This window comes from Sus scrofa, chromosome 9 (assembly GCF_054392235.1).
Source record: "Sus scrofa isolate SSC_HxYL_T2T_F1_AM1 chromosome 9, Sscrofa_HxYL_maternal_Yorkshire_Landrace_v2.0, whole genome shotgun sequence".
In the NCBI taxonomy this organism is placed as follows: domain Eukaryota; kingdom Metazoa; phylum Chordata; class Mammalia; order Artiodactyla; family Suidae; genus Sus; species Sus scrofa.
The window spans coordinates 44,688,095-44,705,575 of record NC_139391.1 but is presented as its reverse complement, the minus strand read 5'-3'; the positions used below and the strand labels follow the sequence as shown (position 1 = coordinate 44,705,575).

Sequence of the window (17,481 nt, the reverse complement as noted above, 5' to 3'; positions counted from 1 at the left end):
TCCAGGCAGCAGGGGCAACTCCAGCGGAGTCCATGGTATCTTCAGGGAGCACAGGTCATGTGGTGTGGCTGGAGCGTGGCTCATGAGGGGCAGAGGAGGACCTGAAACTCAGGTGGCCGGGCCACATGGAACCATGTCTGCCAGGATAAGGCGTTTGGCCTTTATCTTGAAGTCTATGGGGAGCCTTCAAGATAAATTATCACCAACTGAGGTTAGCAGTCGGGAGAAGGAGAGCAGTCAGATTCCCAAGGCTTTATCTTTAAGAGATAACATGCAGAATCTTCACTACCGAAAGGATGTGATGCCCGGGGATTCTGTCAAGAGAATCTAGGAAGGGGAAGAAGTGGAGATCACTGGTGAAACAAGATTGGCCTTGTACTGATAATTATTGAAGTGAGATGTTGAGAAAATCTGTTCTATTTTCGTATATGTCTGAAATGTTCTGTACTAAAAATTTATATGTATAAATGTATATATAAATATATTCGCTTGATGGAGTTCCCGTCGTGGCTCAGTGGAAACGAATCTGATTAGTATCCATGAGGACACAGGTTCGATCCCTGGCCTTGCTCCGTGGATTAAAGATCCGGTGTTGCCGTGAGCCGTGATGTAGGTCGCAAACACGGCTCAGATCTGGTGTTGCTGTGGCTGTGGCGTAGGCCCCTAGCCTAGGAAACTCCATATGCCGCTGCCAGTCAATATATATATTTGTCTTTGGGTAACTGATGAGATGGCGATGTCATCACGATGAGATCCCATGATCGCATCGTGAGGACATCACACGAGACCCCGGGAGGAACTGCAGATCTGGGCAAGGGCTATGGAGTATTTAGAACTGAGGAAGAGAACTTTGGGTCTACAGTGTTTCTGGCTTCTGTGCAACATCTAAAGGTTGTATTCAGAAAGCAGTTGAATAAACAAGTTTGAAGGTCTACTGGAGGTAATGGTTTGGGAATTACTGGCATAAAAATGGAAGAAAAAGGTCTGGGAAAGAAGAAGATCACTAGGGTTGGGGGAGACAAGGATAAAAGAGGATATAGGACACAGACTAACAGTAAAGGGATGGACAGAAAGAAGGAGCCTCGGTAGGAAGCTAAAAAGAGATACTTGGAAGGTTGGAAGAGCAGGAGTGTGGTGTCCCAGGAATCTAGGGCAGTTCTGATGGGTGAGGGCAAGCAGACAAGGACTGAGGGTGTCTTTGGTTATCAAGCAGGTTGTTGGTGACCTTAAGAGGAATACTTTGTTTCAACATATTCATGAGGACAAAAGCTAGATTGCAGTGGACTGAACAATTCGTGGGGGTGGGAGAAGATTTCTGGTTAAAGATGGCAAGTTGGGAGTTCCTGCTCGGGTTCAGTGGCTTAAGAATCTGACTGTAGCAGCTCAGGTGACTGCAGAGGCACAGGTTTGAACCTAGGCCCGGTACTGTGGGTTAAAGGATCCAGCATTGCCACAGCTATAGCATAGATCACAGCTGGGACTCAGATTCAGTCCCTGGCTCAGGAACTTCCATATGCCATGGGTGCGGCCATAAAGTTTAAAAAAAAAAATGACAAATTGAACAAACATGTGCTTTTATCTCTGCTTTCTCCCAAACCCTCACCAAAATAAGAATAAAGGAGCAAAAGTGGTATAAGCACAAGGACAAAGAGAATGTGAGAGGGGATCACAGCCAAGGAGAGATTGCAACACATTTTTGGAAGATGGAAAATGAATGAAGAAATGAGCAGGGCTAAGAAAATTGCAAACCAAATACCTGCAGGGGTGATTCTAAGCAACAAGCCCAATCATGCCACAGAACCCCAAAAGGCTCAGGACTTAGAGGCCCCATGCACTCCAGAAGACAGACGAGGTAGGAGAGTAAAACTAAGTGTCAATTAAGGCCAATTGGGAGTTCCCATTGTGGCTCAGTGGTAATGAACCCGACTAGTATCCATTAGGATTTGGGTTCAATCCTTGGCCTCGCTCAATGGGTTAAGGATCTGGCATAGCTATAAGCTGCAGTATAGATCGCAGATGCAGCTCGGATCCCACATTGCTGTGGCTGTAGCATAGGCTGGCAGCTGCAGCTCCAATTCAACCCCTAGCCTGGGAACTTCCATATGCCACACATGTGGCCCGAAAAAGCAAAAAAACAGTTAAAGTCAATTAGGGTAAATGCCCAGGTGTCTTTGCCCATCCTTAGCAGTCAGCTGCCGGCCTCTCCCTAATCCCAGCAGGAGTTGGGAAGCGTATTCTCCAAAGCCTGGGGCCCCAGGTACAGCAGAAAATGGGAGACAGAGCGTACCTTAAACTGATAGACCTTGAACCATCATGGGGACATTTTACAGATGAGGGAACGAATCTAATTCTCGTGGCTAGTAAATGGCAGAGCTGGGATTTGAACCCAACCTGGGTGGCCCCAGAGCCCAGGCTCTTAACACTAGTAGGTGGAAGTAAAGAGCTGAGAAAGGGTCTGTTTGCTTCTCCTTTGTAGTAGGAAAGAAGATCCAGCCAAGGAGACACATAATTGGGCTGAGCCAGAGTTGGCCTTTTGCCAGATAGTTACTGTGAAAGGAAAAGAAAGCTAAGGGAGCTTGAGAACAGGAATAAGAGAGTGTGGAGAGATGGCTGTGGGATCTTGGGCAGCTAGGAGAGGGGGGCCTGATGCATCTCTTGGGGCGCAAGAAAATGAAGGGGTCCAGAGGGCAGTGGAGGAAATGCAGGGACAGGAGGTTGCTTTCTGAGAAGGTGGGACATTGGCTTGGATAAGTTGACAGAATTAAGGAAAATTCACACCTGCACAAAGACCTGTGCAGAGAAGTCTAGTAAACCACTCAGCACGAAGCAGTCCCAGGTAATGACAAGGCCCAGGGGCTGGCTGTGGAAGTGTGTGCTGACAAGGGACGGAGAAAGGTCTATGGAGCTGAGAGGGCAAAGGAGCGTAAAGTGGCGGCGCCGGATGCATGGTCCCCTCGAACACTGATGGCGAAGTGGGTGATAGGCAGTGGCCCTGCTCCCTGAGGTGAGCACAGTGACAGGGTGCCGAGCTCGGGGCCAGTATGCACAGGAAGAGCAGGCAGTGGTGTCCCAGGAAGCCCTGAGCCCTCCCTCCCTCTTTCTTCTTGGATCGGTTATCCCCACACCCTCTCACCCCTAGAACAGGGCAGTAGCGTTTCGGCTGGCCTTCCTGTTGCCTCTTTCTTCCTTTGCTGATTCAGCCTTGCCACCGCTGTCAAGAGTAACCTTCCTTTAGCACTTTTTTCAGCTCCATTCTCAATTTGTAATCTATAATATTTTTCAGTTGCTTGTTTAAAATAAAATGTGTAGGGGAGTTCCCATCGTGGCACAGTGGAAACCAATCCGACTAGGAACCATGAGGTTTCGGGTTCGATCCCTGGCCTCGCACAGTGGGTTAAGGATCCGGCACTGCCATGAGCTGTGGTGTAGGTCACAGATGTGGCTCGGATCCTGAGTTGCTGTGGCTGTGGTGTAGGCCGGCAGCTGTAGCTCCGATTAGATCCCTAGCCTGGGAACCTCCATATGCTGCTGGTACAGCCCTAAAAAAACAAAATAAAATAAAATGTCTAGGAGTTCCCTGGTGGCCTAGTAGTTAAGGATTTGGAATTGTCACTGCTGTGGCTCTGGTTACTGCTGTGGTAAGGGTTCAGTCCTTGGCCTGGGAATTTCTGTGTCCTGTGGGCACTGGCTAAATAAATAAATTAAAAAAATACAATTTTAAAGATTAAATAAGATATTTAAAGCCTTCTCATCCTAGATTCCCTGCTCACACTTTCAGCTCCTCTCTGAGCTGCTTCATCTGTAAAAGGGAGGTGTTGCTTTCTGCTTTGCTATTGGCATGAATTAATAGATGAAAAGTCACTTTAGAAAGAATCATTTCTCATTGCAGCCTAATTTCTTAATATTCCTCAACTGAGCCTTGTAATTAATTCAACAGTTTGGGGGGGTGACTTTTTTTTTTTTTTTTTTTTTTTTTGGCTTTTTGGCTTTTTGTTGCTGAACCCATGGCATATGGAAGTTCCCAGGCTGGGGGTTGAATCAGAGCTTCAGCTACCGGCCTACACTACAGCCACAGCAACACAGGATTCAAGCTACATCTGCAACCTACACCACAGCTCAAGACAACGCTGCATCCTTAACCCACTGAGTGTGGCCAGGGATCGAACCCACATCCTTATGGATACTAGTTGGGTTCGTTAACCACTGAGCCACAACAGAACTCCCTTAACTTTTTACTTTGAAAATAATTATAGGAGATCCCATCATGGCGCAGTGGTTAACGAATCCGACTAAGAACCATGAGGTTGCGGGTTCGGTCCCTGCCCTTGCTCAGTGAGTTAACGATCCGGCGTTGCCGTGAGCTGTGGTGTAGGTCGCAGACGTGGCTCAGATCCTGCGTTGCTGTGGCTCTGGCGTAGGCCAGTGGCTACAGCTCCGATTCGACCCCTAGCCTGGGAACCTCCATATGCCGTGGGAGCGGCCCAAGAAATAGCAACAACAACAACAACAACAACAACAAAAATTAAAAAGAAAAAAAAAAGAAAAAAAGAAAATAATTATAGATTCACAGGAAGTTGCAAAGAAATATTCTGGGAAGTCCTGTGCACCCTTTTCCTGATGTTCATATCTTAATTCCAGAGCAATATCAAAGCCACGAAAATGACATTGGTACAATCCATAGAGCCTATTCAGATTTCCCCAGCTAGACATGCACTCTTATTGTGTATGTGTGTGTCTGGGCAGTTTTACCACCTGTAGCCTTGTGTAACCACACCACAACAAAGACCCAGAGCCATATCATCCCAAGACTCCCCTGTGTCACCCCATTGTGGCCACACCCATCCCTTCACTCCTGGCAACCGCACATCTGTTCTCTATCCTACAGTTATGTTATTCATGAATATTATATAAATGAAATCATGAACTATGTATCCTCTTTAATACTGGCTTTTTTCATTCAGCATAATTTCCTTGAAGTTTATTTGTTTCAGTGGTTCTTTTAAAAATTGCGTATTGGAGTTCCCATCGTGGCTCAGCAGAAACAAATCTGACTAGTATCCATGAGGACTCAGGTTCAATCCCTGGGTCAGTGGGTTAAGGATCTGGTGTTACCCTGAGCTGTGGTGTAGGTTGCAGACCTGGCTCGGATCTGGTGTTGCTGTGGCTGTGATGTAGGCCAGGCAGCTACAGCTCTGATTGGGCCCCTAGCCTGGGAACCTCCATATGCCACGGGTGTGGCCCTGAAAAGACAAAAAAAATTGTGTATTTCCCTTACTGTGAAACTTATTCATTTCCACTTCTGCCTTTCCATATGCCGTTTCCCTTCCTAGAATGCCCTCTACCAACATGCTCTGCCAGTCTGTGTTCATTTCCTTCCTCAGAGTGTATCTCACGGCTGTCTACCTGAACCCATCTGACTCATCTCTGTTCGGGCATCAGTTATGTAGACCTCATACTGTGTCACTCTCCACTTGCAGATAGAAGGCAGAGACCATGTCCAACTTATCTTTCTATTCCCAGCATCTAGAACAGTGCCTGAAATGTAGGAGGTACTTGGTAAATTATTTTTTTGGGTGAATGAATGATGGAAATTGCTCCATTTGGTTCTTATATTGTGTGTCTTGGGTACGTGTTGTCTTCCCAACTGGACTGTAAACCAGATTGCAAACTTGAAAGCAGCAACTGCATTCCACTTGCTAGGGTGCACCAGGTTCAGTTACGGTTGCCGTAGCTATTTGTCTGTGTCTTCAGTGAGTGGGTGCTTTTGTGTATGTTTGGGGTGAAGCGAGGGCGTAAGTGTTTCTGGGGCTGGTTTCCCAGCCACCCAGCCTGACTTCCCACAGTCAGCAGGACAGACCTGGAGATGTCGGGGCTGAAGACCCTGGAGCACGTGGCCGTGACAGTCTCCATCACTCACCCGAGACGCGGCAGCTTGGAAGTGAAGCTCTTCTGCCCGAGTGGCATGATGTCCCTCATCGGTGCCCCCCGCAGTATGGACTCGTACGTACCTATGCCGTCACCTGGCCTCTTTGCGACAAGGGCCTTTTCCAGGAAAAGATACAGGGGACGTGGACCCTGCCTTTATTATGTGTTTTGTGGAAGTGCTTACAGAGTGCTTGGCACTGCACTTTCCATACATTTTCTCTAATCCTTGGAAGAACCAGGTAGAGGAGACTTTGTAACCTCCTTTTACAAATGAGGAAACAAGTCACAGAGCTGATAAGTGCCTGAGAAAGTCACCGTTAGCCTAGATCTGTGGGACTCCCAAGCCTGTGTTCTCTCCGTGTTTGCTTTTTCCACTGCCCCACGCTGACACAAGTACCTCATCCCCTGAGATCCCAGGGGTAGGGGACGGTGCCTGAGGGCACCCTCCACTGGCTGGGGCTCAGACAGCTGCTGCTAGAGTAGGAACATGCTCCTGGGCCAAGGGGTCAGTTCCCTGCCCCAAACCACGTTCTTGCCCACAGGGACCCCAACGGCTTCAACGATTGGACCTTTTCCACCGTGCGGTGCTGGGGGGAAAGAGCAAGAGGGACCTACAGACTCGTCATCCGGGATGTGGGTAAGCCTGCCTGCCCCCCGCTTTGGGGCCCTGCCTTTCATGATTGTCATCTGATCCCTCTGGATCTCAGAGCCCTGTAGAAATTGTGGAGTAACTAGGGTTGCCATCAGACCAAGCAGTATGCCCCATCCAAAAAACGGGCCTTGATACCTAACGTTGTTTTTATACTGCCTCTCATATTCCTCGGAGAAGTGACTGATCCATTTTTCCTCAGGATAGCAACAAAATTTCCTTGTTGAAACCACATTTCAAGTTCTTTCACATATAACCATCCTCCGGCCAGCCCTGGTAGGCAGGTAAGGGCAGGACTGATTTTCACCATTTTTTTTTTTTTTTTAAACTGAGGCCCACCGAGCTTTGAAGTGACTGGTGTGAGGTCACACAGTATTTCAATGCGGAGACTGGAAACCGCACCCAAGCCTCGCAGCTCCCCGCCAAGTTAGATATTCATCAAGCCTATCTTTAACTTAGCAGAAGGACCTTTTTTCTCCCCCCCAAGTAAAATCCCAGCTGAAACCTCAAAATATGAAAGAGGCAAAACGTTTCCGTTTTGGAGTCCACCTTCCACCCGCCCCCACTCCATCCCCAAGGGGCACGTCGGCAGAACCCCAGGCTCTGTGGGACCCAGACAACTACTGTGGCCGCTGAATCCCTTTGCGGGGTGGGGCAGCAGGGCCTGTGCGGATTGCGAGGCCGGCAGCAGGCCATGGCTCACAGACTGCCCCCCTTGCGGCTCTAGGAGATGAGAAGTCCCAGGCCGGCATCCTCCGGCAGTGGCAGCTGACCCTATATGGCTCTGTGTGGAGTCCAGTAGACATCAGGGACAGACAAAGGTAGGTGGAGATGCACGCGTCCGAGGGAAGGGGACTCCTGGGGTGGGAAGAGGCTGCTTAGGGAGCACCACCTCCCTGGGAGCCCTTTTCGCAGTGGGACTTCCCTCCGTCCGGCTCCTAGTTGAGTAGGGCGTCCTTGTCTCTTTGCTTCTCTGCAGGCTACTAGAAAGTGCCATGAGTGGGAAATACCTGCATGATGGCTTCACGCTGCCCTGCCCCCCCGGGCTGAAAATCCCTGAGGAAGATGGTTATACCATCACGCCGAACACCCTCAAGGTACGAGGGCTCGATCTGCAGGCGGGCAGGGACGTCTTGGGGGACATCGTCCTCGGTGGGAGGCTCAAGGCGACTTGAGGAACAGGAGGTTGGGAAGTCCTGGCTCCCCACTCTACTAGCTAACTCTCCAGGGCATTCCTTTTGTTTTGTCCTGTTTTGTTTTGATTTTTTGGCACAGCATGTGGAGGTTCCCAGGCTAGCAGTCAAATCGGAGCTACAGCTGCCGGCCTCTGCCACAGCCACAGCAACGTGGCATCCGAGCTCACAGCAATGCTGGATCCTTAACCCACTGAACAAGGCCGGGGATTGAACCTGCATCCTCCTGGATGCTAGTCAGATTCATTTCTGCTGAGTCACAATGGGAGCTCCTGTCCTGTATTTTTGGGGGGTTTGTTTTTGGTTTTTTTTGCTTTTGTTTTGGCCGTGCATGCATCTGCTCATTGTGGGATCTCAGTTCTCAGTCCAGGGATTGAACCCGAGCCATAGCAAAGTGCCTAATCCTAATCACTAGACCACCAGGGAACTCCCTTGAGGGCATTCCTTGGGGTGGGAGGACAAGGCAGGGGGGCTTGGGGTGGGAGAGGCAGCCCTAGAAGGAGGGAGCCTTTCTGTGCTCAGTGCTCTGGGCCGAGGAAGGCTGTAGGCTTTGGGAAGCCATCCCTACTTAGGTGTTTGACTTTCCCCCAGACCCTGGTGCTGATAGGCTGTTTCACTGTCTTCTGGACCATTTACTACATGCTGGAGGTATACCTGAGCCAGAGGAATGTGGCCTCTCACCCAGTGTGTAGGAGTGGACCCTGCCACTGGCCCCAGCAAAGCCGAAAAGCCAAGGAGGAGGGGACAGAACTAGAAGCAGTGCCCCTTTGCAGCAGCCAGGATCCAGGTGGAGTGGGGACGGAGAGTGAGGGCCCTTCCGCCCCCTCCAGGCTCCGCGCCCCAGACCTGCTGGATCAAGGGGACTGGAGCCTGTCCCAGAACAGAGGTGCCCTGGACTGCCCTCAGCGCCTCCCCCCAGACCTGCTACAGGGGAAGGGCGAGCAGATTTGCTGACCCAGGGCCTGACAGCTTACATGGGAGAGGCTCCTCCTTCCTAGGACTTCCTTCCAACGCCCCAGGAGCTCTGGGGAGAAGGCAGCAGAGGCTTACGGCGGGGACCAGAGGCCTAAAGAGTCCCCCCAACTAAAGACTATGCTCAGGGAGGCCCAGGGCCTTCCGAAGGTTAAGCCGCAGAGGAGTAGTGCCTGAGAACAGTCTGGCAACAGCCCTGAAACCTTCCAACAACTGAACAGGAGCCTTTGGTGAGGTCTTGGACCCGGGATTGGTGCCGCCACCGGGCAGTCCTCCATCCTCATTTCTCCAGGGCAAGCCAGCAGTGTGGGTCACAGGGACCCTCACCCGTGCATGACCAGAAGAGCGTCTCAGCCGAAACATCACTGGAGCCGCTTGCGAAGAGGCCTTAGGGATGGAGGCCGGGAAGAGTCCCGGACGTGCCTGTCCGTTCCGTGGCCTGGGGGCCAGAAACAGCAGCCCCTTCCTCTCTCCCTCTCACCTTCCAGCCTAAGCCTTGGACCTCTGACATGTTGGTACGGCAATCAGCCCTCAGTTCAGCACACTTGCCCTGAAAGCAGCTGCCTCCATAAGCCCTGATCAGAAGCCAACCTCGAACACACCCCAACTCCTCCACCATCACCCCTCACCCTTCATCCTGAAGGATCGGTACGATGCCCCGCAAGGCTGGGGACAGGCATGGCCCGCAGGCCTGGGCTGCTTCACTGGGGGAGTCTGGGGCAGGACTGGGGCAGGTGGAACAGGTGTCAGTTCAGTCAGTGCCCCTCCAGCCCTGCGACACCCCGTCTTCCTCTGCAAAGTGCTCAGGGAAATGGCCTTGCCCAGCGGAAGCCCGCCACCTGCCTGACCGACAGGCTGCGACTCTTCCTCCCATTCCGGCCTCCTCTCCTCTTCTGAGCTAGCTGGCTGATTGATTTTTTTTTTTTTAACGCTTAAGATTTGGTTTTCTCTTTTCACAGTGACATTTTGTTGAATCTTTTCTGCGCAGCTTTTCCAAAATAAAAACCTTCCACACAATTCTGGCCCCTCTTTCCCTTCCGACACCACAGTTCCCTCCCTGCTTCCACCCCCTGGAATCCCAGGAGGCGAAGGTCTTTCAGAGAACGGCAGCCAGGTACCGTGTAAACCCGAGCTGCCTGCCTGTGCCTCGCTCATCTTCCTGCAGCTGGAACAGAAGCGACTAGGGCAAATGAGACTCTGCCAGTCAGGCCTGAGAAAAGATTGATGTATATATTTTTTTTTTTTTCATTTTGAATTTCAACCCCCAAACTATTCCAGCAAAAAAATGGGGGGAGGTTGGGCTGGGTCTCCTTCAACAGGCATCTGCTGCCAAGGAGGATGGTGGACTTGCCCACACCCAGGCCACCGCCAGCCCATGTCTCCCCGGCTCAGCCTGGGATGAGGAGACAGTAGAGCCAATGGAGGAACTGGGAGGTGGGCTGGGGGAGCAGTGCTTTGGGGTTGGAAGTTGGGCTGAGGGGTGCGGGCGAGCTGCCCAAGTGCAGTCACCTTTGCTCAGTGATGGAGCCTCGAAGCTTGGCCAGGGCTGAAGGAGCCACACGGGTGAGGGTGAGGCGGGCGAGGCGGGATGGCTGCAGCCAGCGAGCTGGGCAAGGGCGGGGCCAGGGTTGCCCCACCCCCTCTAACTGATGATCTGCCGAGGTCGTCCGTAGCCTGTCATGCCAGCCTGGGAGGCCCCTCTGTTGCTGCCCATCTGCAGGCCAATGACATGCTTTCCCTCCTGCAGTTGGCTCTCTGTGAATTCCCTCTTATGCTCCTGGGCTTTCCTGGAAGAGGAGGAACCAGGACAAAGACTTACCAGGACTGCGCATTTTCTACCTGGGGTTTTTTTTGGCTTCTCCCAGGCCATGGATCAAACCCATGCCACAGCAGCAACCCAAGCCAATGGAGTGACAATGCCAGGTCTTAACCCCCTGAGCCACAAGGGAACTCCTCCCCACTTGTCTTTTGTTTCCTGTTACTTCCTAGCCTAATCCCATTCCCTCACTGTTTCACTGCTCTTGTTTCCTTAACCTAGCTGGCCCCACAGCCCAGGCCAGAGAGATTGCCTGAGACAGGAATGTGGAAAGGAGTCAAGAAGTATTTAGGACCCATTTCCTGCCATCCTACACCTTCACTTCATACCTTCCTGGCTGTCTGCTTCCCCAAATCATTGCACCAGTGGGGTGGCCCAGGCTGCTGCCCATCTCCCAGCTCCTGCAGAGACCCAAGCTCAGGGTACAGGGAACCCCTGGCAGCCACGTACTTCATAAACCAGTTGGGATCGCCACGGTAGTGTCCATCATTCTTGGTCACGGCCAAGCTGCCCAGAGCCATCAGGGTCCTCTGCACCGCGGCCAGGTCTTTGCCTGTGAGTAGAAAGGAGGGAGGGGGGCCGACCTTCAGGACTGTCTAAACAAGACTCCAAGCCAGGGCCTGCCCCCCACCCTCAGAAAAATGACCAAAGGGCAAAGCAGAAGGAGGCACAGTGGATCCTGTGGTACGCCCTCACAGTGGGGGCTTCTCCTGGTGCGTCCCCCTCATGTTACGCAAGCCTGTCACCATGGCGGGTTGGAGCATCCCTAGCCCCTGCCTCAACCCCTGTCCTCCGCCGGCCTCCTCCACCCCACTTCGCTCCGTACCTTCGAAGAGGTCAACAGTCTGGAACATGTCAGTCTTGGTGACGCCATAGTCCTCAGCGGCCTTTAAGAACTGAGCCACCTGCTCCATTTGCTTGAAGACCATGGAGGGTGGGTTCTCGGGCACCTTCACGGGTTTGGAGCCGTCAGGATACAGGCTGTTGACCAGCTTGCTCAAAATCTGCCAGACAGAGGAGGAAGCTTGGCCCTCAGATGGGAGGAGGCCCGGCCCCACGACTCCGGCAAGATGGCACGGCCCCAGCCCCTCTGCCCTGGGTGCCACTCACCACGCCATTCTTCAGCCAGACCTGGAAGCCCAGGCGCCCACGGTCCGGGCGCCCTACATCAGGGCCACACTGCACTATGATCCACTCCACCAGCCGTTCCTCCAGCTCCTCGTCGTACTTCTTCTCAATTTTGGATTGCACTTCTCGGCTCATGCCATAGGAAGGACCCTTGTTGGCCATGTTGGTGGGAAGCTAAAGCAGCACAGGCCAGTGGAGGGAGAGGGTCAGGGAACAGCTCTGCTGTCATCGGTGCCAGGGGGCGGGGGGGCTAACTGGTTATCTAGCTCCCCTTGCTTCCTGATTGCATTTCCTCGGCACTACTCACCTGGGCTGGGCTCGTCCCCTCAGCCCAGGGAGGCTCTCTGAACTCGGAGAGCAGATCTTTGGTGGTCTACAGCAGGAGTTAGTAAGCTTTTTGGGTAAATAACCAGACAGTTATTTTCCTGACAGTCTTATTTTAGGCTTTGCAGGTCTAAGGTCTCTGCCATTGCAGCATCAAATCAACCTTAGGTAGTAGGTACCCAGACAAATGAGCATGGCTGGGTTCCAATACAACTCTAGTTATGGAGATAACAGGCTGCATTTAGCCCATGGGTTTGACAGCCCCATCTAGCACATTCTTTCTTTGCCAAGATTGGCCACAGAGGCACTGGAGGGCCTTCCCGCAGAGGCCATGTTGCCCCTCAAAGTAAAGCCAGCAGATATCTTTGTCCAGCTAGGGTGAGGTGGCCTGATAGCTCTGCCTCAAGTTCTAGAGGAACCGCCAACTCTCCTTCCTCCCCCCACCCTCAACTCCCTACACTTTATCCTCTTGCCCAGAATCAAGAACACCAAAACTCTAGCTCACTGCCAACTCTGCCTCTGGCCTGCAGCTAAAAAGGCTAAAGCTTACCCACCCAAGGGCTGGAAAGCCAGCAAAGCCCAAGAGCTTTTGGCTCAGAAGCTGCATTTCCCCAGGGGAGCCAGATGAGAGAAGGCCTGGGAGTTGGTGTACCCATGGACTCGCCCTCGTGCCCTCAGGCGCTCACTGCTGTGGTAGCTTGAGCAATCAGGAAGCCAGAGTTCTCCAGGGACGCGGGCCAAGAAACTGCCAGCCAGGGCATGGAAGCCCACCCTCTCCAGACTGGCAGCAGTTGCCGCCCTGGGGCCTAGGGCTGGCCCTGGTCAGGAGCGCCCTACTAACAACAACAGGCCCCTGGGCAGCCTGGGTGTGCCTGGTCAACGTGACCTGGCCTCAGGTGTCACCCTGGGGTGGCCCAGAGTTTATCGGAAGAGCCCTCCGAAAGAGGAAACACATGAGGCCAAACCATGCCCTGGCCTCAGAGAGGTCAGAGGTTGGGAGGGAGCTGAGGATGGAGGGAGTCCGCACACCCCCTGCCCCCCAGCAGTGAGCCCCTCTCCCCACCCACCCGGGTGGGAGGCAGGGAACGTCACCACTTCACAGGGTCCCAGCTCAGCTGCTAAGCCCCCCACCCTTCTTACCCAGTCTGCACAGTGAGGATAAAGTCATCCGCCTCCGAGGGCAGGGAACATCCCATGAGGCACTGTCTGTGCCTCCCCCACACACTGTCCCTCAGCAGGGCTCCTCAAAATGTCAGCTTCTGCCCCCAGAGCCGGCCCCTGAGCACGCGCTCAAAAACAGTGTGCTCTTCCCGCTCCAGCCTCCGCCCCTTTTCAAAATCATTCCCTGAAGGGACACCAAAGTTCTAGAGACAGAACACGAGACAGGCTCCTCTCAATTCCAGCCAACAGGCAACTCACTGCTCCCTGAGTGTGTTTCCTTATTTGTAAAGTGAGGGCTGGGCCACCTCTGAGGACGTGCTTCTCAGGGCCTCACCACCCCTCCCCTGGCCAGGGGTGCCCAGGACTCCAAGGCCCGGTTGCTCCTGCCCCCACTCCACTGAGTGTCTCATCCTGCTTCCCAAGCACCCAAGGACCCCCAAGTAAAGAACTGGTCAAAACGCACAAGCAGCTGGGACCAGGAGGTTCCAGCCTGGCCTGGTCCTGGCCTCCCACGCTCCGCTCCCCCTGTCTCAGCCTTCCCTTCGCACAGCAGGCATCCCTGGGGTCCAGCATCCCTGGGGTCCAGGCACCCCCACAGCCCTCCACTATGCCTTCCTGGCAGTTTCGCCTTGTATTCCCCCCCCACCCCCCGCCCCCCTCCCAGGCCTCATGTGAGGAACTGGGTGTAAGCAGAGGGTGTTCCCCACTCCTGCTTTCAGTCTGGGGAGATTCAGGACAGTCAGAGTGTCAAGCCTCACAGTGATGAGTCCGCAAAAGCTGCAGCCCCTAGATCCAGAGATGACATTGGGATTTTGCTCAGAACAAGGGAGGGGGGTGAAAGGCACCCCACCCCCACCCCCAGTCTCCTCCCTCCTGGTGGAGAGTCTGAAAGTGGAGGGTTCCAAGAAGTCCTTCAAAGCTTCTGACCAAGACCTCCCCAGTCCCACCCTAGAGCTGCTGGGGGCGCGGGGGATGGCGGCGGGTACCCACCCAGGGGCCTCTCTAGGCAAAGGTTCTGGGACAGGATGGACAGGGCAGCCTGAGGCTCTGCTTTGACCCTCCCACCCCATGGGCCCCGTTAGCCTCCCCTCTCCTGAGAGAAAACAAATCCAGCTGAAAAGGGGCAGGGGCACCTCCTACCAGCAGGAACCCAGAAAAACAGACAGAACCAGGGGTGTCTGCAGGACCGCTGTGCCCCTCTTCAGAATAAAACACAGCAAATAGGATGAGCACATGTGGATCTGAGGTGGCAGGGGGGGGTAGCTCATCTAAATTCCAGGGACAGAGGTCCCCCCTGGCACAGTGGGATCTGGTGTCTTGGGAGCTCCAGGACAAAGGTTTGATCCCCCATCTGGCACAGTGGGTTAAGAATCTGGCATTGCCGCAGTTATGGCTTCGGTTGCAACTGTGGCTCAGATCTGATCCCTGGCCCAAAAACTCCATATGCCATGGGGTAGCCAAAAAAAAAAAAAAAAAAAAAAAAAAGTAAACTCTGGGGACAGAGGAGACCCGACCTATTCACTGCTACTCTTTGAATAGCAACCACCAAGAGGGACCAGCCAGACCCCTTGGGAAGGCCCGGCCCCAGCCGGTTGGCACCACCAAGGCAGCGGCCACCCCCACTCCTCTGCGTGGGGCGTGACCTCCCCCTCAGAACATAGAAGGAGCTATGTACCTGACAAGGTAGCTCTCTCACTGTCCCTGCACCTGCCACCCCAGCCTGTTCCAGGATACAAGGATTCTGATGTCCTTGCTACTGCCTCAGTTGTTACCCAGCAGCTCTCCTATGCTGCTGGGGACCCACCAGTGGGACACTGCTCTCCAGCATCAGCATGCCCCACCTACCCGCCTCCTCCTAGATGGACAGCAGACAACAAGCCTTGGGCCAAAATCACCACCACCTGAGCCTATCACACCCCCTGTGGGTGTGACTGTGGCTAAAAATGGGAAGCCTTCCTCACACCGGTGCCCAGGTTTCCACTATCAATCCCTCTGCACCAGCCAAGTCTCCCTGGGTATTTCAATACACCTAAGCCTGACCAGTCTGAAGGATACAAGGCTCTAGCAACCCCATCCCACGCATCAAACCAGGACCACCTCCCCAGGTGGAGGGATGCACGGTGACTCAGAGGGTGGGCTTCTCCAGCCAGGGAGCCTGAGAGCCCTCCAGCAATAACACCCACTGCCGCTGCCAAGCCCACCCCCCACACCACCCCCGCCCAACTCCCCTCCTGCCCTAGGACAAATGCACTTACAGGGGTTCCTCGAGGCTCGAAGGAAGGAGTGAGCTCTGTCTGGACTTGGACAGACAGGATGGGGCGCTGGCTGGGTGAGGGGTTTAAAGGGCTGCCGCCCCGGTGATGTCAGCCTCCCCCGCCGGCTCACCCCAACCCCCCTCCCTGCCAGAGGAAACCGGCTCCTTCTCCACCCTCGACCCCCCCAGTGACTCCACACAGGCTCCATATTTGGGGAAAGACACCAAGTTGGAGCAGTCTACCGGGGGCCGCCGAGACATTCTCCGCGTGCTTTGGAGATGGAGCGGGCGGGGGCGGGGCCGCGCTGCCGGCGGGGAACCGCCGGGAAAAGCCTTTTATGGACAGGAGGACCGCGAAGGCTTTCCCTGCTGTCTGGACTCAGGGCTGCTCCTTCAACACTGTTCCCTGCCTCCGAGTTTGGGAGGAGAGGGAAGTTCAAGAGGGGCTGTCCAGAGTAAGAGGAAAGAGGCTAGACTGGGGGGGACGAACCAGGCACCCTCTCCTCCAGGGGCTTTCGTCTCTAGTGGGAGATGGGAACTCACCTTTCCTGAAGACCGGCTACCTGCCAGGCACTTTTCGAATGCGCTCATTTTATGTTCACAGCTGAATCCTGGCAGCGTGATCATTACCCCATTTTAACAAACGGGGAAACAAGGCTTGGAGTGCATCGTACCTAAGGCCTTGTGGTGAGTGATGAGGGGCAGAACACAGGCATCCCTGCCGACCCCCACCCGATGGGGGCTGGAGAGGCCGTCGGACCCATCCTTCCCGGCCACCTGCTCAGGCTGAGGATGGGGTGGGTCTTCAGTCACATGCTTCAGTGGGGATGGGATGTGAGGGTTCAGCAATAGTTCAGTCGACCCTGGCCCCCATCCACAGGGTCTCTAGGGCCTGAGACCAACACTGGGGTAGTAGGAAGCTCAGGCTGCTCTTATTCCTTCCTTTCTCTTAAACAGTCCCTACCTACCCTGCAAAACAGACTGTACGCCATCACCCAGGAAGGAGACCCGCTCACAACTTGTTTCAGGGGTCTCAGGGAAAGGATAGGCCGTGAAAGAGAGGGGGGAGACATCCAGCGGGGTCTCTGGGGTGCCTGCTGCGACACCACCCCACTCTCGGGCAGCCAGGCAGGGAGGAGCTAACACTCTCCACACCCACTCAGCCGGGGGGCGTGGCCAGGCCCGGCAGTCCGGGGAGGGCCTGTCCTCCAGAGCCGGCTCCGGACGCCAGAGCCCAGTGGCGCAAAGAACTATAGTGCCCCCCAGTGGCCTCTTCAGGGAAGAGCAGGGAGAGGAGCAGGGTCCCTCCTTTCGAAGCCTGCATTCCATCCACGCACCCACTCACCCACCATCCATCACCGTCTTGTGTCCCCCCCCCCCCCAGCCTCAGTGCACATGCTCCGTCCATTAGTCAAGTCAGAGTCCAGAGCTGGGAGAGCTGTGGTGCAGTGGGTTAAGAATCCCGACTGCAGCAGCTCGGGCAGCTACAGAGCTGCAGATTTGATCCCTGGCCTGGTGTAGTGGGTTAAAGGATCTGGCGTTGCCACAGCTGCAGCTCAAATTCAATCCCTGGCCCGGAACTTCCATGCACCACAGGTGTGGACACTTAAAAAAAAAAAAAAGTGTTCCTGTCGTGGCTCAGTGAAAACAAATCTGACTAGCATCCTTGCTCAGTGGGTTAAGTATCTGGCGTTGCTGTGAGGTATAGGTCGCAGGTGCGGCTTGGACCCTGTGTTGCTGTGACTATGGTGTAGGCCAGTAGATACAGCTCTGATTTGACCCCTAGCCCAGGCCAGTAGATACAGCTCTGATTTGACCCCTAGCCTAGGCCAGTAGATACAGTCTGATTTGACGTCCATATGCTGGGGGTGCAGCCCTAAAAAAAAAAAAAAAAAAAAAGACCGAAAAAAAAAGAAGAGGTGAAGCTGGCCTGATTGATGCGTGGGGACCAAGTGGACAGAGGTCTCCCAGGTAAAGGGGGATTTCAGAGGTGAGATGGCACAGCTAAGGCTTTTTCACCACACGAGCTTCTCCACCTGCATGATGCCTGGCATGGAGC

At 54.0% G+C, this 17,481-nt stretch overlaps 2 protein-coding genes across 11 annotated transcripts in view; one reads left to right on the top strand and one right to left on the bottom strand.

The window, feature by feature from the left end:
- The window catches only part of PCSK7 (proprotein convertase subtilisin/kexin type 7), a 28,882-nt gene extending 19,126 nt beyond the window's left edge, over window positions 1–9,756 (top strand). For 3 of the 8 annotated variants that reach the window (XM_021062880.2, XM_084976232.1, XM_084976233.1), the window contains 5 exons: window positions 5,844–6,000; window positions 6,468–6,562; window positions 7,302–7,395; window positions 7,554–7,671; window positions 8,359–9,756. In XM_021062880.2, the coding sequence (XP_020918539.1) occupies window positions 5,844–6,000; window positions 6,468–6,562; window positions 7,302–7,395; window positions 7,554–7,671; window positions 8,359–8,721 (827 nt within the window). In that variant the 3' untranslated portion in view covers window positions 8,722–9,756. Of the gene's footprint in view, window positions 1–5,820; window positions 6,001–6,467; window positions 6,563–6,776; window positions 6,859–7,301; window positions 7,396–7,553; window positions 7,672–8,358 lie in introns of all 8 variants that reach the window. The other 5 variants (XR_014815392.1, XR_014815388.1, XR_014815390.1 and 2 more) reach the window with 5 other exon arrangements.
- A 187-nt stretch (window positions 9,757–9,943) lies between these two features.
- TAGLN (transgelin) lies at window positions 9,944–16,563 on the bottom strand. 3 transcript variants are annotated; one of them, NM_001244150.1, is made up of 5 exons: window positions 15,424–15,569; window positions 11,666–11,857; window positions 11,382–11,559; window positions 11,006–11,108; window positions 9,944–10,526 (listed from the first exon to the last, which is right to left on the bottom strand). In NM_001244150.1, exons 2-5 carry the CDS (start codon window positions 11,843–11,845, stop codon window positions 10,382–10,384), a joined length of 606 nt encoding a protein of 201 aa, NP_001231079.1. In that variant the 5' UTR covers window positions 11,846–11,857; window positions 15,424–15,569; the 3' UTR covers window positions 9,944–10,381. The 3 variants fall into 3 exon arrangements, with proteins under 3 accessions (NP_001231079.1, XP_084830704.1, XP_005667427.1); XM_084974578.1 differs by lacking the exon at window positions 15,424–15,569 and adding an exon at window positions 15,966–16,563 and having other exon boundaries at window positions 9,951–10,526; XM_005667370.4 differs by lacking the exon at window positions 15,424–15,569 and adding an exon at window positions 13,148–13,341 and having other exon boundaries at window positions 9,951–10,526.
- Window positions 16,564–17,481: the final 918 nt, after the last annotated feature.